Below are 27,307 nucleotides of genomic sequence, written 5' to 3'. Positions count from 1 at the left end.
TATAATTCAGTTGCCATGCTGAATTCACATGGATAGAAGCCATTTAATCTCTCCTCTGCTTGGTAGTTGCTAGGCATTTGCAAGAGCCAACTGCTCCTTCCTCTCCATCCCAGGTTTGTATACTTTCCAAGTAAGTGTTGCAGGGCTTGTAGAAGTAGAATTACTGTTATTTGTTCTGTGAATCGTGAGTTTCTACACTGGGGGTTTGAAACTAGTGCCCTCCCCCCAGTGTTTTTGGACTACCACTCTCACAATCCTGGGCCATTGGTCAATGGTGGCTATGGATGATTAGAGCTGGAGTCCAAGAACATCTGGGGGACCAGGTTTTCTCTATTCCTGTTCTATTTCATACTCCCTTGGACCACCTCTACAGTCAACAGGTGCTGAGGATGACAGGACAAATGTTACTGTTTCTGTCTCAGTCATTATATGATAATTATTACAAGCAAGTCCACTACAATGCTATCCAGTGATGCACAAGATGTCCTGGAATGCCCTGGCCACTACCCTATTGTACATGGAGAACATGCTTTGGTGTGGAGAATGGTTCCTCTAGAACGGTTCCTCTAGAAGAGCCCTCTTCTGCTCACTGAAGGGGTGTTTCAAACTTAGCAGGAGAGGGTTGTATGAGAAAAGTGACCCCACCCCATCCAAAAAAGTTGTTGTTGTTTCTGCAGGCTCTTGCATAAGTTGCTTCTCATAAGCTTTTTCAGTCCACTGGAGCTGATATGCTACAACCTTATTCATTCATGTTATTTACAGGATTTATTTATTTTCAGGATTTATATTTTGCCTTCCCACCAAAGTTTCAAGGAGGCTAACAGCAGCATACTTGGTTGAAAACACAATAAATAACAACACTGAATATGGAAATAGCAACTTAACACATATTTATTCTATAATATACCATCAGTATATTATTTCAGTGCATTGTCTATGAGCAGCCTTCTATTACTTGTGCAAGAGTTCACAGAACAGCATTAATGTATATTCACCTTTTGCTAAACAGCTCGTTGTCTGTTAAAACTAAGTTTTATACACTTTTCTTTGCAAAGCTTCAATTCCATGTATGCTGGATGTACAGAATCATCTCCACATAGAGAATTAGTAGTTTGAGTATTGTTGCCAATATAAATAAAACTAAATGACGCTTCAAGCAAAGCTATTATATCCTTGACTACTTTCCTCCATCCTAATATAGTGTGAATTTTGACATGAAAAGCATATTCACACATTTTATCTTTCCATTCAGTTATTGAAGGAAGAGCCAGTGCCCTCCAATATTTCGCATAGGTTAACCTCTCTGATATCACTGATAATGTTATTACCCAATGCATGTGAAATGAAGGATGTATTGATTTTGGAATAACTGTTTCTTGCCTTGGAAAAAAGCATATAATCATTATTTTCTATGTGCTGACAGATAGCCTCTAAAAATACATCATGCCTTTTCTTAAATAATGTATTCAAAGGTTTAAGTGTTTCCTTTTCTTCCTATTTTATCAGGGAAATTATCCATAACTACATTCATATCTTCCCCTAAAATGAGTTCTATGAATTCTATGAATATTTAGCAAGCGTTTCCAAAAAACAGTTTTTGTTCAGAACTGGGTGAACAGATGTGTGTGTTAAGAAATTAAGTTCTTAAGCTGATGTTCCCCTTTTGTAAGCCCCTTTGTCTTTCTATTAAGCACCCAATGGGGGCCTGTTTGTTTCAGCTGGCCTATGCAGGAATATTTTCTTTTTGGTACAGCAGTTCTTTTAGCAGATTACATTGTTGAAAATGTATATGATATTCTGGGATGGAAATCTACTTTTTAGTACTGCTGTTTTATGCATGCTGTGGGTGTTTAGAAGAAATTGTATTGCATTTTTTATTCTATTATTTTGAAGCTGTAATTTTAAAATTGTTATGTAAACTGCGTTGAGAGTGTGTTACTCAGAGGGGTGGCCTATGCATATTCTAACTTCATTTCTGACTTTTGGGGATTACACATAATGGATAACCATCACAGGCTTCGAAAGTACAGGAGTTAGGACACTTGGCCTTGCCCATTTAAATCTTACTTTAGGGATAAGGGGGATTACAATTTAGCATTTCTGATGCCTGCAGTCCAGATATGCAGGATATTCCAACCGATACTGACTTTTGCTGATCTTCATGGGTGATAGGCTCTGGTCAACAGACATTTCAGTGGAAGATATTTTAGGGGTGAGCAGATGAGCGTCTAGGACAATGTGTTAATAATAATAATACCCTGCCGATCTGACTGGGGTGCCCCAGTCACTCTCATGTGTGGGTATGAGAGACCCTGTTCATGGTGCCGACTCATGTAAGGATCTTCTCAGTAGCATCTCTCCACTTAGCAAGGTGCAGCTTGTCAGTATATGGAAACATTGCAGCTGCAAACAGCCAGATTGTTGACATCACATGATGCGGCTATCTGTGGGAAGGAATTTCCCCGGAAGTTCACAGGCTGGAAAAGGCTCTGTGAGGAGTGTAATTTGAAACCTTCCGTTTGCGCATGTACAGGAAGTTTGTCAGACGTGCTGGAAGAACTGAACTGAAAGGACGTGTTTATCTGTAGTGCTGTAATGTCAGAAATAAACATCATGTAAATAGATTTCTGACTACTTTTCTTTCCCCTGCGGAAGCAGGAGGTGGGGGTGTGCATTTCCCCACGCTTGGGAAAATGTCGCCTATCAAAATCCCTCTGGTCTGTCCGGATGTCAGCCAGAGGAGGTTACCGGTAAGCAAGCTCCGAAGACTGAGAGGGGCCAGCCTCTGTGGAGGGGGCTTGCAAACCGACATGTATTCCTCATTATCAATATTCAAAGGAAACTAAATACAGTAGTACCTCCGGTTGCATAACCCTCTGGTTATGTAAACTTTGGAATGCGAAAGTGGCAAACCCAGAAGTATTTTACTGGGTACTGCTGCACACGCATGAACAGAAGGGGTCCTCAGGTTGCAGAAACCTCGGGATCTGACCGGAGCTCCGGAACGGATCCCGTCCGCAACCGGAGGTACCACTGTACATTCCTGTTGACCTAGGCATTTGATTTAATTTCAGTCATGTTTACTTCTTCTGGCAGTGCGTCTTTTTCACCCTGAAACATTTTCTTCTTATACAATCCCACAATGCCATTGTTTCCCCCATTTGGATAGCAAATGCTACATTCAGAAAAATCAGATGTATCTATTACTGATCAGTTATAATGCCCTGGGCCATGAGCAGATGTCACTCTGATGTCTGAAGGTAGTGCCTCAAGTTTGTCTAATTAAATCACTACTTTTCTGCCTCATTGCCTTGAAAAGCAAGAGAATCTCATACTAGCTTCTCTGTGGGCTAAGAGATTATTCTGGAAGTCTGAGTACAATGTAGCTAAGACACATATGGTTGTTTTTTTCTTTTTGTATAATGTAAGGACTAATCTTTATTTTAAATTTATGTATTTAGGAGTTGCCGTTTTAAAAAAGAAATAATCCATTTATAATACAGATTGTTCCAGTCCATCAATATTTTGGATAGTTTCTCATCTCATTGTAGTTTAATCTGCATTAGCTTTGAAATAAGATACATGCGGCAAATGCATCTCTCAGTTTGACTCTATGATCCTATTGTGCAACTTCAGATCAAAATGATCAGATGAACAGATTTAATATTAATTTGTTGAGGGCATCAACTGGTTTAGTGCAGAAGAGGGTCCTATTTTGAGTCCATACTTATGTACAGTTTAATATCTTTAACAAGCGTCCCTGGTCTGGTGCCATCTGGAAATTCTGGACTCTGCCCCCCACCAGCTTCAGCCAGCATGGCCAATGGGGAGGGATGGTGGGAGTTTTAGTCCAATAACCCTGGGAACACAGATTCCCCTGGGAAAAAGGCTTTCATACAAATAAGTTGAAGATGAATGAAACTCAGATATGGCTTTGACCTCAGAGGACAATGCTAGCTGTACACTTGTGGTCAGCAATCTGTGGGACAGAGAATAATACTTGCTATTTTTTCTCCTTCCCTGTTCTATTTCCAAACATGTTTCTGACTTTTAATTGACATAGATGCATTTATTTGAATCCAAATCCAAATACTGTAGTCCCAAACATCTGAAAGGAGCTAGGATGGGAAAGACTGATCTATATTGTACAGACTGGAAGCAACTGAACTAGATTAAAGCACTTTGGCTCATTCATGCTGAGAAGCCCTACCATAGTTTTCTTAAAGTTTATAATATACTATATCCAATGTTGCTTGGGATTCTGAGAAATAATAATAATTAAAAAATAGTGCAGTTTTGAAATCAGTGGCTAAAATCAGCACAGTTCTGAAGGGTTCGTTTCACAATCATGATTCAAAATGGCAACCAACTGTATCCAAAGATAAATTAAATCCTGCTCCTTGATATCTTCATGCAAAATCTGGTTATGATATCTCAAGAGGTATTCAAATGTACAGCGAACAGACAAACAGTTAACCTTCCAAAATATATAGTTGATGTTGCTCAGGCAGGAGTATTATGTGACCCATGAGAGCAGCAAAATAAGCAGACTGTACAACGGTGATGGGATAAAATCAGGCTAAATATTTATTAACAGGCAGGGCAAGGGTTGTCTTGGCATTGGGTGTCAGGATGAGTTCATCATTCCAAAAGCCCCATGTTGATGGAATGGATCTGCTGGGTTTGGATTGCTCTGAACCTGTATGACGGGAGTCAGCCAATGTTGAACCTTGTCATGGTGCAAGCCAAACAGGCAAGGTCTCACTGGAGGACCAGGCTACAGATTCCAACCAGGCAGATACCAAACTCCTATTTGGCTCTGCCATGGTCAATCCTCCCATAGCCCCCCTTATGCCCCCCCATACTATGTTGATCATGACCAATGCCATTTCCACCCTCATACAAACAATGTTCTTCTGCCTAACAAAAGAAAGCTATAATTTCACTGAGGGAAAGGCAAAAAGAAACCCCAACCAAATGCCAAAAAAAATCCTTTCCATCCCTGGGGCTTCTCACAAATTTGTTTGTATAACAATAAGATGGTATGAGTACAGTCTGCTTTAAAAGTCTAGGCTGGACCAGACTTTCTGGTACAACAGCCTTTACTTTCTAAAGCTTGCTTCTGAATTTTCTGAGACTGGTTTTGCACAGTATCAATTAAGTGCCTTTGGTTTACAAGTTAAAGGAAGATTTCTGGAATTCTGAAAATCATGTTGATTTGGTAGTTGTGAAAGAAAGTTAGCTTTCCCCATTTTCAGTTGAGTCAAACATTCAGAATGAGGGTGAGTGCAGAACAATTTGGAATGCTGATGGCTGACTTTGTGGCCAGATTTCAAATCTTCGTTTAGCTGTGGAATCACTGGGTTTTTAACTCTGCTTGATAACCTAGCTCAACAATGGATTTACATCTTCTGTATAGCTGGAAATAATGGGACGCGCTATAACACTGCCATTCATCAACTTTCGAAATCAGCTTTGGAGGCATGAATATCATTACTGAGAAATGTGGAACAGTACATGGTAATTTAGAAGCACAGGGTGAATTAACAAATGGACTCATGTCCTGTCCAATGTTTAAAAATGTCTAGGATGCTTCAAAGTCTTCATCTAGGAGACCACTTTAGTTTATGGAAATTATTATGCAACACACTGTAGTAAAATTTGGTAACCAAATACTCTAACTGACCTCTGTAAATCAAACAACAATGTCTTTATTTGCAGTAGTTATAAGCATATCACAACTTGATATTAGTAACTAAGCACCTTACAGCTTGTGTTAGAGTGATCTGTTGGTGACAAATATATGCTAAGGCAAGGAATGCTGTAAAGTAATTGAGAAATGTAAACTTCCATTGTGGATGCAGAAGTTCAGCAGATGCGCACTTTTACACCACTCAGTTTTTATCTGATTGAATTTTTATCAGGGGTTGGGAAGTAGCTAGATGTGTTAACTCTTGTGCAGGTGTTTATGAATGGGATATGCTATAGGGAAATGTACATTTAAATGTACATTGTATTGAAGCAGTGGGCAGCAGCCATATTTATAAATGAATGGAGAACATCCACATTTGGGTTCGCGTCCAGGAGAACATTCCAATGAGCAATGTGTGCTTGCAGTTCTTAAAACAAGACTCTCAGTGGAGTTTCTGTGGACATAAGATACCGTATATTGGAAAACTCAGCAGAAACTGAAACCAAGTCCATTAGCCACTTTAAATTCTGCACTTGAACTTGCAGTTTAACTTTACTACTGATCATAAATAATCTTACCTAGAAACAAATTCCACTGAAATAAATGGAACCTGCATCCATTTAAAAACCATACCCTAGTACAGATCTTTTACATACATTTGTCAATGGTAATAGTGAATGCTGTTAAGGATTATAGCAGAAGGCAATTTAACACACATATGATGCCACTAGGAGTTTAGAGCAAAACAAAAAACAAAAAAGGTAAGTTATAACAAATCAATATGAAATGTTATTTGGATAAAGCATGGTTTGTGATGCTTTGCCACTCATTAAAACTATTAAAATCAGAGGGAATTAATTGATCTCCCCAATTTTTGAATTAATATTAACCAGCATTGTACAGTTATTAGCTTAGTATACTTGCCAAATTTGTACTAAAAATGTAAAATAGAAGTAGCAGAAAAATATAATCTTTGTTATTTGTAATTTTGTTCCAGCCTCTTTACATTCTATTAAGGTTTGGAAATTCCAGATATGAAAAGCACAAACTCCCAGAATCCTATCAAAAGGGGGGAAATGGTATTTTCCTTCACATGAATGAAGACAAATTTGAGACAATAAACAAGAGCACAGGAAGATGTTATCAGATTTCAAAAGCTCTGGTAACCTGACAAGCACACAGGACTCTTGTTAAATTTCCTTTTCACAATAAAGGGGATTATTATTTTTCCCTCTCATGGATTATAAAAGCTGCTAAAGAGGCAGAAGAGTATAAGGGATTCAGAACACACGAGGCTGAATTTTAAACATGAATACAAGAAAATGAATGCAGGATACAGAAGAATGTCCTAATCCTAATGTACAAAGTCGTATTTGCAGATATTATCTTAAGAGTTTCTAAGCATCTTCAACGTTTACTGAAGCAAATGGAAGCTGAGGTCAACTTTAGTGCATCAGCATTTCTTTTATTCATGGTTCTCAGTGGAGTGATTGCTTTTGCAACTCTGAAGATGCAGCTCTTCAGAAATGAGCGTACAGAAAATGGGAACAAGTGTATTGAACAAGTTGTAGAAATGGTTTTCCTGAGACAATAACACATAAGTAGCCAACACGATGCCCTCCGGACATTGTTAAACTACATCTCCCATCAGCCAATGCTCAGGGGTTGTAGGAATTGTAGTCTGACAACATTTGGGGGGTGGTACCTCATTGGCTACACCTGCCATAATGTTTGCCCCAGGACAGCTTTTACGGCACAGTGACAACACAAATATAGCTACAATCATTATCAAGCAGTCATACTCCTACAATTAAAACAACAACACTACAAACAGTGTGACTAAAGATGGGAGACTGAGCTACTTGCATGTGCAAACTCACGTTACCATCGCATTGCTGGGATGTAGCAAACTATGGGCTTCCTTTAAAACTGTGCTTTGGGAAATATGAGTATAATGTCAAAAAAATGACATGTGTTAAACAAGGACAACCCCGCCCCCATTCTTTTAAAATACCAGCTCAACGGAATCACTACTTCACAGTACGTGATAGGTGTGGTGATCATAAAATGACAGCAAGGAAACTCAGCTGACATGCCATGCTGGTTCAAAGTGTGATAGCCAGTGGTTCACATAGAAAGCATATACAGATGCAAAAAAAGATGGAACTGCTTGATAACTTTGTTCCCAACACATGCCAGCAACGACTTCAGAAAGTGGTGAGATCATATATGGGTTGAAACAAATCCTCAGACAACCTCTCTTCCCCAGGCAAGTTTTTAATAACTTTGTCCATCTGAATGGACGGTCCAGAGGAAATGGCTGTCAGTGAGCATGCACAGTCAAGCCACACTTAGAAGGTTAATAATCACCTTGGGTCTACTGCACCGCTCCTTCAAAAAAGAATAGAAAGGCAGTTTTTTGAAGCATCCCACACATTTCACAGCTTGTAATATTGAAGTCAGATGGGAAACGCCATACACATTCATTTTTTGCATATTTTGTCTTCTCTAAATACACTTATACACAACACTTACACAATCAGAAAATAAAGTTTGCAGACCGTGTCCTCATAATTTACTATTCCAGTATGAAAACAGAAGAAATTCAGCTTTAATAACATTGTTTCTACGCTTACAGAAATGCTACTTATCATCTGAGAGAGTGGAAGTGCTTGCTAATTCGGTTCCTCAGCACCTCCATGAGGCACTGTTTCCTTTTTATAGCTAAGTGAAATGACTTGCTCAGATAGTACAAGATGGCCCTATCTAAACTACAAACTTATATTGGTTTTATTAATAGCTCCACTAAAGAATTCTGGGAATTGTAGTTTGGTGAAGTGTTGAGCACTCTGGTAGAAAGCACACACACACACAATATAAGTCTGCAGTGACTACATCACCAATATAAGTCTGCAGTGTGGATATGCCGAGTGATAGAATTGGGTCTAGAACTCAGGACTTCCAATTGTATTCTTGTTATGCTTATATGTTTGTACATTCATATTGGAAAATGAAAATCCAAAATGTTCTATCTTCTTCACACACTTACCATGCCAGAAAGAAAGATGCCAATGGAGACAGGAAAGACCCAAATCATTGCCCTCATCAAATTGTGCACACAAGAAATAGAAACACCACGCATCACAGCCAGTGGGATACAACCACAGAGAAGTGATTCCCACATATTCAGTGAGCACATGAAGGGCAGATTAGCTTTTCAGGCATGTATCTAAAACTCCATTTAAGTAAAACAACAGCCCTAACCTATCTATGCCTCTGCTCCCCCAAATGAGCATAAAATATGCTCAAACAAGGTATGAAAATTTAAAACAAAAGGTATTAACCATTCCCAAAGCAAAGCAAATTAGAGATCTTAGAAACTTACCTTCTCTTGATGGTAAGCATTGCTCCCAGAAGGATAATTACAAACATCAGAAGCCCAGCTATAACTCCTGCCATTTTCACAGTGTTGTCAACCTGCTTTTCTGGCTCCACGGCATTGGAATTCTGTGTAGATGCTCCTTAAGAAGTTGTAGAAAAAAGGGAAATAATAATGACAATAAAAAGTATTGTTGAAATATCCCAGGCAAATCATTTTTCAACAACAATTTCACGGTAACATTTCAGAAGACCAGTCCTACATTAGATCATCAGAGAAAGGAAGACGTAACCCTTATTCCAAGTATGATGTAACATATGAGGCAAATTTTTCATAGATGGTATACAATTACACACTGATACAAGAGACTAAATAGCAAGCAGACTTTAAGTAAATGCTGCAAAGTTATGTAACCAAATAGTTTTACAGCTTCTCCTCCCAAAGGGAATCTGATGGTTTTAAGGCCCATTACTATTGCTTTCTAGGCTCTCAGAGTCACTTGTTATAAACCATCAGCACACACTTATAGTATGAAATATCTGTATTGTAGATATCAGAACTATGGAATATTGAGCGATGACTGAAATGAAATGGAAAAGTTTTATTTCCTTAGATCCTTATGTCTCTACTTTACATGCTCTTTGTGACAAAGTTCATTTTGACTCGTTTCTATAAAACAATTACAACTGACATTCCCACATCACATTCCACAGGTTTCAACAACTGTTCTGTCTCCTCATCACCAACATCAACCATCATGGAACACTATCTGAATTGCCAAAGCTGAATGGCTGGAAAGTGGGAGAATATGAACCTGGCTCTGTCCACCTAATAAGGCTTCAACAGGTACCCTAAATCTTCTCTCTTTCCAACCAGCAAATATTTCAAGTAGGGATGAGCAAATCTCTTGATTTTGCTTTATCTCAGTTTCTCATTTCTCTAGCCCTAAGTTCAGTTCACCCCATTTTCACGTTCATTTTTCCTTGTGAAAATTTGTACACATATTTGTGAACATTCCTCCAAATATATGCACCTTTTGCCTAATGTATGCATTTTGACAAGCAGTTTTTCCATAGGAGAATGCATTTTTGTACATTGCTTTCACTCATTTATGCATTTTTGCATGCTCTTTGCACTAAGACACATGTTTTGTGTGCATGCGTTGATTGGAGAACTGCATTACAAAATTCACAGAAGTACAAAATTCAAAGGCAAGCTGTATTTTGGTTTTTGTATTGATTTGAGAAGTGCAAATTGGGTAAATTCTCATTAAAATACAAACCCGATGGTTTTCTCCTCCATCCCTACTTAACTGTTAGCTCTCAGGCTGGGAGATGCCTGCCAGAAATTTAAAACACTGTCCTGATTCTACCCAACCTTCCAGCTGGCCCGTAGAACTCTTAAAAGCCCTATACCCCATCAATGAATGTCTCCAAATACTGGTCACTAGATGACCGTTTGAATAAACTGTATTTCATCCATCTCAAACAATTGTCCAAGAGCATTTTGTAATATCAAAGGAGCTTCTTGTGTCCTTTGAGATTCCTAATAAATCATGGGGAATTCTGATGACAGTGGCAAAAGTGGATTTTCATGATCTGGAGGCATTTAAACAAAATAAAATGAAGCTAGAAGCAAAGCCAATGAAAGAAGATGCTTTAAGAGGATGGGTGGAGAACCAACAGAAAAATATGAAGAGTCTTCAGCTATTAATCTACAGTGGAAGAGTCTTGTTTGCATTATGCTGCATTGTTTATTGAAAGTCACTTTGAGTAGCTGTGAAAAGAAATTGAGTAAATAAAAAAGATGAGAGATTGGATCTACAAGGTAGATTTGGCTACATACTTAGAAAAACATGGATTGTGCATTTATCTCAAAACCACAGGTAGGATCTACATGTTTCACACCTTTTCATAGCTCATCCTCCCACTTCTGCAATAACTAACTTCTCAAATAGACATCTAGGAAAGAAGTATTAATACTGGCAGAAAATAGAAGCTAAACCTGAAATAGAAGCCATAGAGGTAAGAATGAATATTCTCAGCCTACAAGTTTGAAAGGGCAGACAAACTGAATAGAGAGCGGGTGGGTTTCTAGATCTTGCAGAAATCTGCATAAAACTATAGCAGCACTTTCTCGATGCATTTCTGTGTATCTGTTTAGTACTTTAACAAACAAAAGGTCCACCCAAAAAATCATGCTTTTGAGGACCTCTGTGGTTGGTTCTATACTTAGCAAGTGGGTGGAACTAGGAAGGCTATCCTCAGCAGAAGGGCCAGATTAAAGGGATGCTATATGACAGAATAATCTAGAAAGGCTATGGAGGAAGAATAGCAAGACGAAGCAAAAATAAGTGTAGAATCTCTCTGTGACAACTGAGAAGGTCAGATGAAAACTAGATTCTAAGTGTTGCTTTGGGTAGTATCAAATCAAAATATGGGTAGGTGCTCAGAAAGGTGCTCAGCCCATAGCTGCTGTTAGGCATTATATGCTTGAAGAAAATTTATAGTATTGGTATCAGAGCTTGTCCAGAAATCTTCTGTGAAGACTTGCAATGATTTTTCCAAATTTTATATAGCCCAATGTAAAAAATAATAATAATGATACATATTCCCATTATATCACATGGCTAGAGCAGTATTATTTGGTTAAGAGAAATATGCTAAGAAAATGGAAAGGAAATATGGCAGTACGTTGTTGTCCAGGATCCTTTAGAATACATAGAATCATAGAATCATAGAGTTGGAAGAGACCACAAGGGCCATCGAGTCCAACCCCCTGCCAAGCAGGAAACACCATCAGAGCACTCCTGACATATGGTTGTCAAGCCTCTGCTTAAAGACCTCCAAAGAAGGAGACTCCACCACACTCCTTGGCAGCAAATTCCACTGTCGAACAGCTCTTACTGTCAGGAAGTTCTTCCTAATGTTTAGGTGGAATCTTCTTTCTTGTAGTTTGGATATTTGAGTGCAAAAGGGATTTCTCTTTTCTCTCTCTCTCTCTCTCTCTCTCTCTCTCTCTCTCTCACACACACACACACACACACACATACTCCATCCACCCAAACTAATTCCCCCCCACACACACAGTACCAGAAGTCTTTATGAAGTTCCCTCAGATTTCTATATAGTTGTTTGTTTAGTAGCAGAAGAGCTGCTTTCATAATGGAGCAGTCCCAAGAAGCATGTGGAGATCATACATGATCAATATAGTTCTGGGTATAGTTGACTATAAAACCATCTGTTGTGCTGAGCACATTTGAGTAAATGTGGAATATCGAAAGAACAAATTGCAGTAAATTCAGGGTGTATAGAATACCCCATAATGTGTGGCATACAAGTAGCTGTTCATCAAATTGAGCAATAAAGGTTCACATCACATTGCAGAATGCTCTGCTGCATATATGTTCCAAATGTAAAGGAACAGCTGCCGTGCTAGATAAAAATAATGATCAGAACCAGGGTCCCTCTAAAATTCTATGGTTCTACGGCTGGCTGCTTTTTCCATATTTTCCTGTCAGAGCTGTGACTGCATTTATTTGGAGGATGTGTTAAAAGTGTGGCCCTTAGTGTAAGAACCTCATGGTGAGTACCCCCACCTCTTTTTCTAGAAAAAAAGCACTGATCAAAACTGAAATGAAAATCAATCTTAGTCCACAAATTACATGTGCAATCTTTCTTTCGTTAAAGTCAGTTTTCAAACTCTCACTGCTTCTAGTGAATCCGGAAGATATTAATGTCTCCAATCATGCACATTCTGGTGGATCATTGAACTTGTACTCACGTTGTACAATTCTCCTTTATGTGTTTTGTGTCTTTGTTTTCTTCATTATGAACTGTAGTATCACCTAACCTTGGTATTTATGCTCAAACAGAATGTATATGTTTTTCAATTAATTTCACTTGGTTCAGTGTCCCTAAAGTTTCCTCATGTTCTTTGCATGAGGCTTTTGCATATCTTGATTTGCATGACGAAGTTACATACATTTGAGAATTGTCCTTTTCAGATGGAATCTCAAAAGTTTGTTGATACTGTTGCCCAAAAGTCACAAATCTCATCAACCCAGAAAATAATATGTCTTAAGGTGATAGATCATTTATCCACAGGAAACAAGTGTACAATTGAAATGATATCCATACAATTTCAAAACCCATCAATCTAATACATAATACACATGCAACTTTGATAAAAGAGATTTGAATTGAGTCAGGATGTTAGGTTTCAAAGCTCTCCAGAGCTTTCAACCTTTCTAACTCATTCTTTTGATTTTGGCCACGAACACACCTGGCGCTGTAATGACTGCCAAGTTAATGGTGAATTGTTTTAGAATTTGAACTACACGTGCAAAATCTTCATCTAACGTAATTTTTCCTGAAGATATTCACTGCTGATGACATGAGGTTTTGAGAAAAAATAAAAGAAGTAATTAAACACATACAGATAATGGGTCTGTGTCTTTGTTGCAAGTCCCTTTCACTACTTGAAAGGATTTGAGAGTAATTCACTCTGAGGAGGCCAGTCTTCGAAATGCAAAGAATCAGACGGAGATTTTTATCATATGTGGTGGACGTGTGATAAAGTAAAAACATTTTGGGAACTGATCTATAATGAACTAAATAGAAAAGATGTTTAGATATACCTTACTCAAAAAAACCGGAAGCATTTCTGCTAGGTTTGACGGGAGAGGAAATTGCGAAGATAGATCAAAGACTATTTATGTACGTCACAGCAGCAGTGAGAACTTTAATGGCCCCAAAGTGGAAGTTACAGGAAGTACCTACGATTGCAGAGTGGCAGGCGAAGATGGTTGACCACAAACTTGACATGAGCCAACAGTGTGACGTGGCAGCTAAAAAAGCCAATGCAATTCTGGGCTGCATCAATAGGAGTATAGCATCTAGATCAAGGGAAGTAATAGTGCCACTGTATTCTGCTCTGGTCAGACCTCACCTGGAGTACTGTGTCCAGTTCTGGGCACCACAGTTCAAGAAGGACTATGAGGAACGGCTAAGGGAACTGGGCATGTTTAGCCTGGAGAAGAGGAGGTTAAGGGGTGATATGATAGCCATGTTCAAATATATAAAAGAATGTCATATAGAGGAGGGAGAAAGGTTGTTTTCTGCTGCTCCAGAGAAGCGGACACGGAGCAATGGATCCAAACTACAAGAAAGAAGATTCCACCTAAACATTAGGAAGAACTTCCTGACAGTAAGAGCTGTTCGACAGTGGAATTTGCTGCCAAGGAGTGTGGTGGAGTCTCCTTCTTTGGAGGTCTTTAAGCAGAGGCTTGACAACCATATGTCAGGAGTGCTCTGATGGTGTTTCCTGCTTGGCAGGGGGTTGGACTCGATGGCCCTTGTGGTCTCTTCCAACTCTTCTATGATTCTATGATGGACTTTGCGGAATTGGCCAGACTGACCTGTAGGATTTGGGACCAGAACGATCAAAAATTTCAAAGGGACTGGAGTAAATTATTGTATATTTCAATCATAATTGCAAAAATCTGAAGACGCTAGCAGGATTGAAATAAATCCTACAATGTGGATAATAGAAGTAAAAGAACTAAAATTTGAGACAGGACTTGACAGTGGAAAACTTGCTGAAGCGAAGGAGGGAAGTCCTATGCTCGGCAGAGCAGAAAGTTTTATGTTTGTTATTGCATTGTTGAAAATATTGTTTAAGGAAGAAAATAATAAAAACATATTTTTTTTAAAAAAGAGGAGGCCAGTCTTTATAAGCAGTTGTCACTGAGATGATCCTCTGGGGACAGCAAGTGCCCTTCAAGGAAAATCTCTGTTCCTTGCTGCCACATTTCAGCAGCAGAGATTCCTAGACTCCCTACGGTGTGGAAATTGAGCTCAAAGTCATGTGTTCTCTGAGTACAAGTCCAGTTCTGTGGCCCTCTTTAGGTCCCAAGCTGAAACAAAGAAGTAGAAAGCTTCTTTTTATCCTATAAAACTGTCGATGACCGACCTTTTATGCTTCTGTGTTTCCTTCTGCTGCAAGGATTCCTTAGTATCCTGAGGACAGAATACATTCCTCACCAATTTATGTCAATTATGTATGTGGGTAAGCTCCCTTTCTGCAAAGGGGTCGCTAACATTTGTAGGAAAGGATCCCTGCCATTTTGCATTCTTGATATGTGTTTCTCTGCATCTTTTAACTAATTTTAAATTCTCGTAAGCTGCTTTTGCAAGCACAAAACTGAAAGGCACCATAGAAATGTTTCAAAAATAAATAAACACACAAGTAAATTTGAAATACAGGGAGAAATAGGACATTCCTTGTCTGTGGAAAAGGGATGTAGCTCAGTGACAGATCACATTCACCCCCCAGCATTTAAACAGACTATTGCATAAAATGCTGGAGAGCTAGATGCTCCAATTATCTGATTTGCTTTAAAGTGGTTTCTTACATTCACTTTTCATTCCTCAACCAATGTGTTATACTAAGGATGTTTTGATGCAGTTCCTACACAATATATGGTAAGTTTCATTACAGTTCACTACATTCCTCCATTCTATTCTACTAGTTAACACTGAGTTTTATTCATACTAATGTGATCAAGAGAATTCTGCAAAGACACTTAGAAGATGCTAAACTGATCCTTGAGATGCTGATAAAATGAAAAGCAGCTAAATCCTATTTATGGCTTTGATGAATAAAATATTTAATTCATGATTCTTATTTTAGGATATGAAGATGACACATTTTTAAGCTACTTAGTTAACAAGGATTAAAATCAATCGTAGGGAGGATCTGATAGCATTCCTGTAACAATTAGATATTTCTCAAAACTTTTATATCACTTTTTGCTGGGAAGATTCCTTTTAGCAACTTTTAAGCTGCTCCCGTCATGAATATATGCATACATACATGCACAAAATGACCAGCAGGTGTTAGCTATCACATTTCTTAACTATAAAGTAACTGAATGGGAAAACAGGACAAAAGATGAAAAGCAAAATCCAGTCCCAAGGCATGCTATGTGACCAACTCCATGTACAAACAGTGCTTATGGAAAGTTCTTGGAAAAGAGAAATACAAGCCAACTTCCATTGAAGGAGTCCCCAGCACAACTCCAGGAACATCCCATGAAGATTTGTTTTTATAGCCATAGAAATGAATGTGGTTACGCATGCCATTTTTTTATGAATTTAGCTTAGCATAGGAAAATGGAGCAGCCTAGACTTTCTACAGATTATTCTGATGCATATTTTGGCTGTGCAGCAGAATGATATGTGCATATGTAGGGGGATATCAAAGCTACTAATATAAGTTTGACCAAACTGCGGGAGGCAGTAGAAGACAGGAGTGCCTGGCGTGCTCTGGTCCATGGGGTCACGAAGAGTCAGACACGACTAAACAACAACAAGGGGGATATCAAATAAAAAAAGAAAGGCAAGCATAAGGAGTTAATATGCTAGCTAAGATTCCGGCCTTGGGAAATATTTAAATTGGCTTTTTTCAGCTGGAGAGTTAACGGATTGTAATACAATCTGGAAGTAAGAAACTAGCAGGCTAAGTATTTGTCTTCTCAGAAGAAGTCGTAATATGTAAAATGAATTTCCTTTAAAAATAACTTGGTGCATTACACAGAAGTAACCAGAGAAGAAAAGTTTAGGATAATAAGGCATGCCATACAGACAATGAGCCAAAGATTTCTTAACTAAAGTTGCAATCACAAACTAAAGGGGGAAATGAATTCATAAGAATATATATGATACAGAGATAAGAGTGAAAGTTGTATCTTGTTCCTATGATATAAGAGAAAATTAATGAAGGTTCTGGTATCACCACAGCCACCCAAGTTCACAAATAAGGAGGAGGAGAAAACTGAATGGCATTACATTAAAGCCTGATGTAATAACTGCACACTTTTGTTGCTTGTTGGGATGAATTGTTGGAAATGCTCTGGTCTTTTGTGCCCAATTTTCCTGTTCCAGCTGACAATATATGTTGGGAAAGGTGTTTCTTTTTTATCCTCCTCACTCCAGGGGGAAAACAAAGCCTACTTAAGTACAACTGTTGGCACTACAGAACCTGCAATCATCCCTGGAGTCAAAAGGAAGCCATTTCATCTCAGTAGTGTTTGGTTTACATATCAAAGGGCTCCAAGCACTGAAATGTTTTCCTTCTCCCCAACCCAGATGGGAAATAATCTTTGGCAGATCCTGCATAGCAAATAACTGCAGTTAAGTGTTCTATGGAGAGATGGAGCTTGAAATGACATCTGAGCCTCCCTACAGTCCTGTGCGGTGTGGGTGAAATGGGCAGAAGGCAAATGAAACACGCTGGGTTTTTCAGTATAAGAACCATAAGTTATAATGATTTGGTGTTTAGCACCATTTTGAGGTTTCGCCTCTTGCTCCTCTTGGTTTTTGATTCTGCCCCCTTTCCCCCCTTGGGCCCAAGGAAAACATCTTATCTGCAGAGGCACAAACTGTAACAGCCACTTGTTTGATCTTTAAGTGAAGGCACCAATTGAAACAAAGCAAATCTTCCATGTAAACACTTCCCGACTGCAATATCAGCCACAACCCCATGTATTCTTAAGGTACTCATGTTGTGTGGGTGGGTTGCTGGCTAGGCCCTCTCTTTTCAACAGCTGCCTGTTTCTTTCATCATTATTAAAAGTCTATTGCTGTTACAGAGTTCTTAGACATTATACCTGAAATAAGAACCTAAATGCATTAATAATAATGGCTGCAGCGGGTGATGGGCTCCCAGAGAAATCTACCCTATTTAAGAAACTAAGGCATCATGTATTAATAATAATAGCTTCGGGCTTGTCATGCCTTTGGAAGCTTAACTTTATGGACATTTAATGACAATCATATATTCATGGTAACCTTTTGAAGCAACCCAGAGAGGATGAACAATTGTAATTCATGTTGTTCCAGTGAAACAGCTTTTCTCCTTCGGGATCAGGCGAGCACACCTCAAGCAAAGGTGCTAAGGCATGTAAATTATTAAGAGAATGTCAATCCAGTGACTGTTCATAGATATATTCTTTTAAAGCTGTAATATTCCTTCTGGTTTGATGCACACTTTTGCCTTGATGCTTATGGCAGTCATCTGGCTAAAGCTTTATGCAATGCAGAGGGGTGCTAGATGCCTTGGCTGAGCTAAACACCTTTTTCATGTACTCCATTTGTTATAATAAATGGAGATGTTGTCCATGCCATCTTCAAACGTACTCCTATAGCCTGTTTTCTACTTCTGGATCTAGTCATGTCAGAATGCCTCCAATCCCCCTCTCCCCAACTCAATTAGGCTGACATTCATTTCATTTGTAAGACTATGCTACAGAAGCAGCAAGTTCTCAACATGTACATTTCAAACAAGTTGGAAGGGCAGGGCGCTGAAGTTCTGGAGAAAAGTGTCCCTATAAACCAAACAAATATGTGCATTTCAGCAGATTTGTTTTTCTGACCTAGGGTATCACTAGGTAAGAGTTCTATAAACCATTGTTGCTAATACTTCATCATGGTGATACAGGAGCCTAGACTCAAAATATCTTTTGGAAAGAATAGAAGTGACGCAAGGAAAATATTCATGGATCAAGCCTAGGATGAAATGCAGCAAGCCATTTGAAAATGAGTTTGTAATGAAATAGACCTGTCAAAGGAATAGCATTCAAGTGTAAAAAGATAAATTGCAATAATAAATTTGACATGAGATTAGGTCTGTTTTAAGGATGCATTATCTGTCTACAAAGCTGGAATACATTTTGAAAAACAATAGAGCTGTTCTAATTTAATCTGAACGAACAAGACCTATTAAAAGAGCAACCTTTCTAAAGAACAGCTTTCTGATGTTGCAAAGTTATTCATGTATTGATTGAGGAGAGGGTTCAACCTGAATTTCCTTTTTATTTTACAGGAAATTGATTTTATGTGTTGCAATCAGTACATTAAGGTCTCTGTGCATTTTTGAGCTCCTGTCACTGATTCAATCTGCACTAAGTTTAGTATATGCTCTTCCTGTGTCATATAACTTTTCCATTGACTTTGTTGCAAACACTTCCATGTGCACACAGTGACAATAAGTGCACAGGATTGCCCCCCCCCCAATTAAAGTCAGTGGGAAAGATCTTCAAAGAGCAAGCTGCTAATACTATGCACTCCAAAGCAGCTATTTCATGGCATGGCTTTTTGCTAATAAAGCATTAAACAAAATAGGATCCATAATATTTCAAGGAACTCATTCGGTAGCATTTTATTTATCTACCTGATCCACTGCTGAATATTTCTGCAAGAATAAGAGCCAAACCAAAATGAATAGAAAATTCTTCCCAGTTCTCATGTGTAGTTCACAATCAAATAGTACTGTCAGACTACAGTCTACAAACAACACCAACACCCAACACCAAAACTTATTAACCACACCAAAGATATTCTAGCCTCAACTCTTCTGAGACAAGGAAGGATAGTTATTTCCTCCCATTTTCTAAGCTAGTTTGTTATTCCTATCATTTCTTGCTTGTAATGCCAGAAAGCAGAATCACATGCACTGTCCACACTCTGTATCTATGTATGATTAGTTTAATGCATGTATTTCATAGAGTCTACATTTAATGCTCAGAAGGTTCTTTCCATGTCCAGGGATGGCATTTCTCATTATTTGCAGAGACACATACCATCCTCTCCCATCCTTAAGCATTCAACTTGTAAGTGAATATGGCTAATCTACCCATTCCAGAATGCTTCAATATGTCCCCACTTCATATTGCGCAACAGCTCTGTTAATCCATCCAGCAATAAGAACTAGTGGAAAGAGGTCATGACTGTAATTCCGGATAAAAGAAAAGGAGGAGGAGGAGGAGAGGGAAGAAGAAGAAGAAGAAGAAGAAGAAGAAGAAGAAGAAGAAGAAGAAGAAGAAGAAGAAGAAGAAGATGTCTGGAGATTGGGAAATGGAGGGCTGTCTCTTGAAGATGTTAGCTGTAGGGATGTTGTTCAGGTGTCTTCACCTTCCTCATGAAGTAAGAGTAATAACACCAACATGTTTTTCCTTTCATAGTTTTGGAAATCTTAAAGATACAGGTGTCTGAATTAGCTGAGAGGTGCCTGAAATGGGTGAGAGGTAACAAAGAAACTCTGGATAGAATGCAGACTTCATTATCTAGTATCCCAATATAATGCTGACAAGCTTGGCCAATTTATAGAGATTTAGCCCTTTAACAAATTACTCTTGTGCTTTCAAGGGCTATCCCACTAGTGTGCATGTTGTGTGTAGCTCAGTATGCCCTGCTGTGTGCATGGATATGGCCATGACAACATCTATTGGGAAATGGTTTTAAGAATGTCATCAATATATTTTCTTGGATGTGCAAGTTGAAAATTGGACTGCATGTCTGCTGATGTAATCCTTCCAAACATTTCAGCAGATATCCTGAAAGGATATCTTATAGCATCCCTTCAAAAGCCACTCGTGACCTTTCTGCCTGCTACTTTCCTGAGAGTGGAATAGTAGTGCCAGTGGCCTTCACGTTTTAATTGTCTACTAGAAAGGTATCTAGAAATGGAATCAATGAAAAGATGAGTCACCCTTTCTTGGCGTTAGGACCTGAACCATAATTAACGTTTCAAGGATAGTTTGGCAATACTATGTTATCTCCACGTGGTTCTGGGTGCCATTCTAAGTGCAGCAATCCACTTAACTACTACATGTAAACATTCAAATTGGATTTGAGATGGCCTAATGCAGAAAGTATTTTTAAATCTCCTGTAAACAAATCAGCCTGGCATCATACTTGTTTCGGCATGCAGGCAAAACATGACATGACAATCTTGCAACTGCCAAAATGGTTTGCATTTTTATGACACCCCCTTTCCTGAACTGATAATCACCTGTGCTCATGAGGCTGGGCGGGTTTCGGGTAGTCACCTGTTGCCTACTTATTACTGCTAAGAACAAGGAAAACGGTCCCCAGGCAGCATGCACAAGAGAGAAAAGAAAAAAGGAAAATAAAAATAAAATTGTGCCACTTAATAAAACTGCATTTTAATTCCAAGAACTTGTACTCAGAAAAAAATGAACCTTGAGAGATATGGAACCATTTATGAGCCCTCTGCCTTCGTTTCAATTAGGTGGTAAAATTAATGAAACACGCTTTGAGAACACAGGAGGTAATTGTTTCCCCCTTAGCAAGAGAATGCAATTTTCACTAATAAAGTGTCAATACTAACATATATTGTTTGGGGAGAGGGGGGGGGGGGAAATCAGTTCATGCCAAAAGAACGGCTCAAATTAAAATAAGAACATAAAATACATGTCATTAAGGAAACTAAAGGGGCAAAAACTGATTAAAAATCCTTTTTGAATTAAAATTCTGTAGCACAGAACTGGCAAATTGGGGTTTAATTATCAGCTGATATTAAAGGGGTTCTTGTTACACAAATGATATGCATTCAGGTTCCCAAATCTGTTAGATTATTATTATTTTCCTCAGCAGACCCCCCACTTCATTCTAATTTAATTGGTGGGTACCATTTTATGGATGAAAAAGGCAAAAGATACAAAGGAGATAATACCATCAGTAAATAAAAAGAAGAAGGAAAATCATTTTGGATTTAATGGGCAGACAGTGTAAGTGAATATAAAGTAGTCACAGACAAACAGGCAAAACACAGATATTTTTAAAACAAACATGTCAATGTGAATGTACATTTATGGTAATTGTGGGGGGAAATAGTAAGTCCAGAAGGAAGGGCACAAAAGCAGGTGCAAGTATTCAGTCTTACCTTTTAGTTTAGCTAATAGAGAAACATGTTAATTCAGGTGTTCTAAAAATGACTTCAGTAAACATGTGAGGAGTGGGGTTGATCATGTGATAAGTGCTCAAGATTATGCACAACAACAAATGTTTGGTAGCTCTCCGAGACAGAACACCAGACTGATTTAACAATTCACTATTTATTGCATCTTTATCAAAGGCGGGCCATAATGCTCACCCCCAATTCGCCACCTCAATCACAGGTAGCATTGGAGCAGTTGTGTCAGGGTGGTTTGGGGTAGGGTAGTTATAAAATCAGTGCCCTGGGGCTTTGCAGATTCGGTACTCACGGGTACCAGATGCCTGAATAGGGCTTCCAGGAGGGTCAAATATTGACAGCAGTGGCCAGGGTTCTGCTGAAGGTGGTGAATCAAACAAACCATTACAAAGAAATAATATTGAAAGAAAACATAGTGTTATGAGTTTGGCGGGGTGGGTGGGTAGGCTGGATGCCAATACATAATTCCTGGACCCAGCAAGTGTTAAAATCTAAGGAAGGGTTTGAATTGTTAGAATAGCCAGAAATTACTTTGTGCTTTATCCTGTATTTTTATCTTGTGAACTGCCCTCAGATCTTCAGATGAAGGGTGGTATATTAACTTGATTTAATAATAATAATAATAATAATAATAATAATAATAATAATATGGCCATTCCTCTAAATTTGGGTTGTTAACATAACCATAGAAGTGGTTCTGTATCAGAGAACAAACGGGTGGTTCATCTCCCTCAACTCAATGATAGTTAGTTAGAAGAAGGAGAGAGCTGAGTTGTGTATGTGTATGCTAGAAGCTAAAATCCTTTGAGGTAGAGACATGCCTGATTTATGCTTGTATCCAAGGTAAACAAACCATATATCCTAAAGGGTAAAGGTAAACGTAAGGTAAAAGTATCCCTGGACGGTTAAGTCCAGTCAAATTTGACTATGGGTTGCAGTGCTCACCTCTGCTTTCAGGCCAAGCGAGCCGCTTTTTGGCCACAGACAGCTTTCCAGGTCATGTGGCCAGCATGACTATGCCACTTCTGGTGCACAGAACACCGTGACATGTAACAGAGTGCATGGAAATGCCGTTGACCTTCCTGCTGCAGTGGTACCTATTTATCTACTCACACTGGTATCCTTTCGAACTGCTCGGTTTGAAAAGACAACACAGCCTCTGCTGTCCCCCATTCTGAAGGAAACGTGAACCCTGGATAAGCACCTGGAACCCCTGGAATTGCTTGGAGATTGGGGTGGGATGCAACAAAAGAAAGGTTGGGAACATTCCCACCTTGGTGTGCTGCAATGAGCTGCTCCCCAACTTCACAAATTGTTAGGAAGTTTTCCTTTAGTTCAACTGAAGTTTTAGCCAACATGCCACCCCAAATTTCACAATTGGGGAAACCCAGCCAGATGGGCGGGGTTTAAATAATAAAATATTGTTGTTGTTATTATTACAATTAGTCAAGTGAAATTGGGACGCGGGTGGCGCTGTGGGTAAAACCTCAGTGCCTAGGAATTGCCGATCATCAGGTTGGCAGTTCGAATCCCCGTGGCGGGGTGCGCTCCCGTTGCTCGGTCCCAGCGCCTGCCAACCTAGCAGTTCGAAAGCACCCCCAGGTGCAAGTAGATAAATAGGGACCGCTTACTAGCAAGAAGGTAAACGGCGTTTCCGTGTGCTGCGCTGGCTCGCCAGATGCAGCTTGTCACGCTGGCCACGTGACCCGGAAGTGTCTGCGGACAGCGCTGGCCCCCGGCCTCTTAAGTGAGATGGGCGCACAACCCTAGAGTCGGACACAACTGGCCCCTACGGGCAGGGGTACCTTTACCTTTTTAGTAAAGTGAAATGAAATCAGCTTGGTCCTAGTTCCTTTGTTCTTTTAAATTGTCATGGAGATTCATATTGTAGAGTTGCATGCAGGGTGCCACTGGCATGATATGTGCTGGATGGATGTCATGCACCATTTTCAATTCATGTATTATTTGGGCAAGGAGAAAGAGAATTAGAGCTTCTGGTGCTCACAAAACAGGAGAGACAGAGATCTTCCCAACTTATGCAGGAATGGAAGGGTGAGCAGCCATGCAAGGGGGAGGACTGAGGAAAGTATATTGGTTAAGCTGTTTGGGATCAAGCTGTTTTGTGGTTTTCCAAGGGTAAGGTAATGGCTAAAGGAACAAGATGCCATTCCAGACTGTCTCCAGTTCAAGACATAAACACCAAACAAAGAGCAGGTGGTCTGACTACAGCAGAGCCTAGAATGAAAAAAATAACTCTAAGGCACATGATGCATGCACAAGAAGGGAGAACTAGTGGTGAACAGAATTGTGCCCTTTTAGGGAACAGTATTTCGTTCCTTTCTTAAAGAACCCAACTACTATGTAAATCTTTCCTGTTTTATGCTGTAGAGAAGCATGTCCTTTTCCTGAAGGATTTAGCATTATATGCTGGTCTATGACCAAAATAAAGATTTGATTTGATTTAGGATTAGGAATAATAGTAGCTTTCAGAATGGTTTTAGAACCCTTGCCTAAATGAGCCCCTGTGCCATTACAACTAGCTAATGCCTGGATGGTGAGTTCAGTTCAATAATAATAATAATAATAATAATAATAATAATAATAATAGAAGATTATTATTATTTATTACTTATACACCACCCAGCTGACTGGGTTTCCTCCCATTAGGACTGCATCTCCAGTTACATGGAAGCACCCTTGAGATTATATAATACTAGTATTATAACACATACTTATATTAGAAGAAGAAGACATAATGTCTAGTAGCCATTGATAACAGAGAACTGCTCATGCTTACATTCCATTTTAAACTTCCACTATTATTATTATTATTATTATTATTATTATTATTATTATTATTATCAGCAAAACCTACATTATTACTATTATTATCCACAAAACTCTCCCCTTATCAGATACAATTACATTAAAGAAAAAGGTTTCCAGGTGGCATACATGTATCCTTTCTTGAATAAGATTTTAGCCCTCTTTGTATATTGTACATGAGAAGAGGATACGTGTGATGGCAGGGCAGAAGTGGTTGGCAGGAAGAGGTGGCACTGCAGATCTGGCCTCCCAACCACTGTGTAGGGGCAGGGGTGAAGCGGGGGGGGGGGGGTGAGGTCAGAGTGGAGTCCGTGCACTTGTGGAGCCAATCTGATGCTTGTTCCATTACATAGGCACCTGCCTCCTGACCTCAATGCTAGACTGGCTCCAATGGCATCCAGGTAAGCAGTAGAGATGCTGCTGCCTGGAGGTAGGGTCCACAGAGGCATCAGTCCCTGCTGACCACCCCTCCAACAGGGGTTTTAGGGCTGCCCCACCCATCAAAGTCATATGGCTCTTCTCCCACCCGCCATGTTTTTCACAACATGTGCAGCAGGGAACCTGTTCCAGATGGCCTGATCCAGGTCTCTAAGTGTCATGGGAAGCTTCTGCAGAAAATGGCAATGACATCCTGTCACCATGCTTTCCCTATTTATGTGAGTAACTCCAATACTTGCATGCATCCACAACAAAGGGAATAATGCTTTTCACTTCTTTTCAAGATTAATTGAAACCAGACTATTTTATTTAATTTAATTTATCTTAATCAATAAAACTTGTTCACCATCCCTTCCCACATCTACCTTCCAGCTTTCACATCTCGTTGCAAAATTAACAAGTGATTTTCATCAGGGCTTGCCTTTAAAAGGACATTTTAAGTTTTCTGTCTGAGCTATTTTAGAAAAGTAGCTGCCGATGGCAATTTGGAAGAAGGTTCATTAAGTATCTTTTCTGCTCCATATATTTTTGCCCATGTCCAAATTATCTTTCCACCAAATCCTCTTTGCTATCAGACAGTAAAGAGAGTGGAAGCAGTCCATAATAATCCAAACATACGTGAGAGCTTATTATCTTGAACCAGCCTGTTCATGGTGATCCGGAGGAGAAACCAACTGCATGTTCATTCTTAGTCACTATAGAAATGCATTGTCTACACCATATACAGAAATAGATTACCACAACATCATATTAGGGCTTTACTGGTGGCACACGTTCATTCAGGTTCATGGCAAATCCAGATCACTATGAGCCAGGGCATTTGCGTGTCTTACTTTACAGAGTACAGCTCCCTATTTGAAGAAGTCCTCTATTTAAACAGCTCTCCAGTTAAACTCTGGAGATATAGAACCCAAAGGTCTTCATTGCATCTCTTCTCTCTGTCCCTCCCTCCAGCAGCAAGAGAATTGGCCTTTTCAGCCATGGGAATGCTCTCCCCAGGAAGTCTTGCTTGGTGCTAACAGCTTTTTAGTATCAGACAAAGATGTTAAATTTTCTTCCAGGCATTGAGTGTTAATCTTCTATATCAGCTAATGGATTCCCCCCCCCCCAACCCCTTGGCCTTTTTTTTTTGGTGATGAAGCCTGTTTTGGAAGGATGGAGGTATTTGCTTTTATGGCCTCTTTGCCTTAAGTGTGTCCAATTGTTTTTTGTGTTGTTGTTGCTGTTTTTGCCCTGTGTGGTGGGATTTTGTCTTTGTACATCAAGACTTCATGTGGCAAGCAACCACAAAACAAACATGTAATTATTAAATTTGCAACTATGTCATTGCATTTGTTAACTATTGCATATGTTAATTCAGGCCAATTTTATGCAAATCTCTGTCCTCTTTGTTGGTAACAGACTCCCTCTTTTTGGGTGATGCTTAACTGCTCATTGTGCCATGCGCTCAATGAAACTGGGAGTAAAGACAGGCAAGCACCGACCTACACAGGACATCATATACCCACATGGTGAAAAATGGTTTCAGGATTGCTAAATCCAGGGCAGGGGGAAGAAAGCCTAGTTAAAAAGAATTAACATTATAATTTCAATGGTATTATTGTATCTCGCGGTGTTTGTTAAAGTTTTAATGCAAGGGCATGAGAAAATAAATTATTTGAAACCCATTTTGCTTTTGTTGTTATTGCTACTACATACATAGGAGTTAAGGTAATGCATTGACAAAGAACTTCTACAGAGGAAAATGACAAGGAGAAAGTGTGAGCAATATACTAAAACAACTCCACAAGACAACAGCATGCAAGGGAGAAGAAGGAAACACACTCTGTTGGCTATAGAGGGATGACATAACCCATGGGCTGCATCACATCTTAACAGGTTTATGATCTCAGCATCTCTACCAGGTTCTGTGGCATTTGCTAAATGCAACAGAACTGCTATGGGCTGCTACTAGAGACTAGAAAGCTCTACAAAGCTCTCCTCTGTTTTGGCACAGAAATGATGCAACCTCTTTAAAAGATTGCAAGCCAAAATGCCCACTCTCATTTCCATCATTCCTCTCCATCCTCAAAAGTCATCCCCACCCTTCAAATCACCCTTTACATTCTTTCCAAATGCCAGTGGTGCTGAGAAAAGCAATAGCAGCATGCAAGAATATATACATTTTTTTCTCCCATTCTTCTCTTCCTGTCCTC

At 39.3% G+C, this 27,307-nt stretch overlaps 1 protein-coding gene across 1 annotated transcript in view; it reads right to left on the bottom strand.

The window, feature by feature from the left end:
- Positions 1 to 27,307, bottom strand: part of PTPRT (protein tyrosine phosphatase receptor type T) — a 594,790-nt gene that overhangs the window by 88,488 nt on the left and 478,995 nt on the right. The window contains exons 14-16 of the mRNA XM_083446701.1: positions 20,925 to 20,981; positions 9,078 to 9,213; positions 8,063 to 8,083 (exon numbers count right to left, since the gene is read on the bottom strand). Coding sequence (XP_083302827.1) covers positions 8,063 to 8,083; positions 9,078 to 9,213; positions 20,925 to 20,981 — 214 coding nt within the window. The remainder of the gene's footprint in view (positions 1 to 8,062; positions 8,084 to 9,077; positions 9,214 to 20,924; positions 20,982 to 27,307) is intronic.

This window comes from Podarcis tiliguerta (genome assembly GCF_965153285.1).
Source record: "Podarcis tiliguerta genome assembly, chromosome: 6".
NCBI classification, from domain to species: Eukaryota; Metazoa; Chordata; class Lepidosauria; order Squamata; family Lacertidae; genus Podarcis; species Podarcis tiliguerta.
The sequence above is the reverse complement of the archived record's forward strand: the minus strand, read 5'-3'. Positions and strand labels throughout refer to the sequence as shown.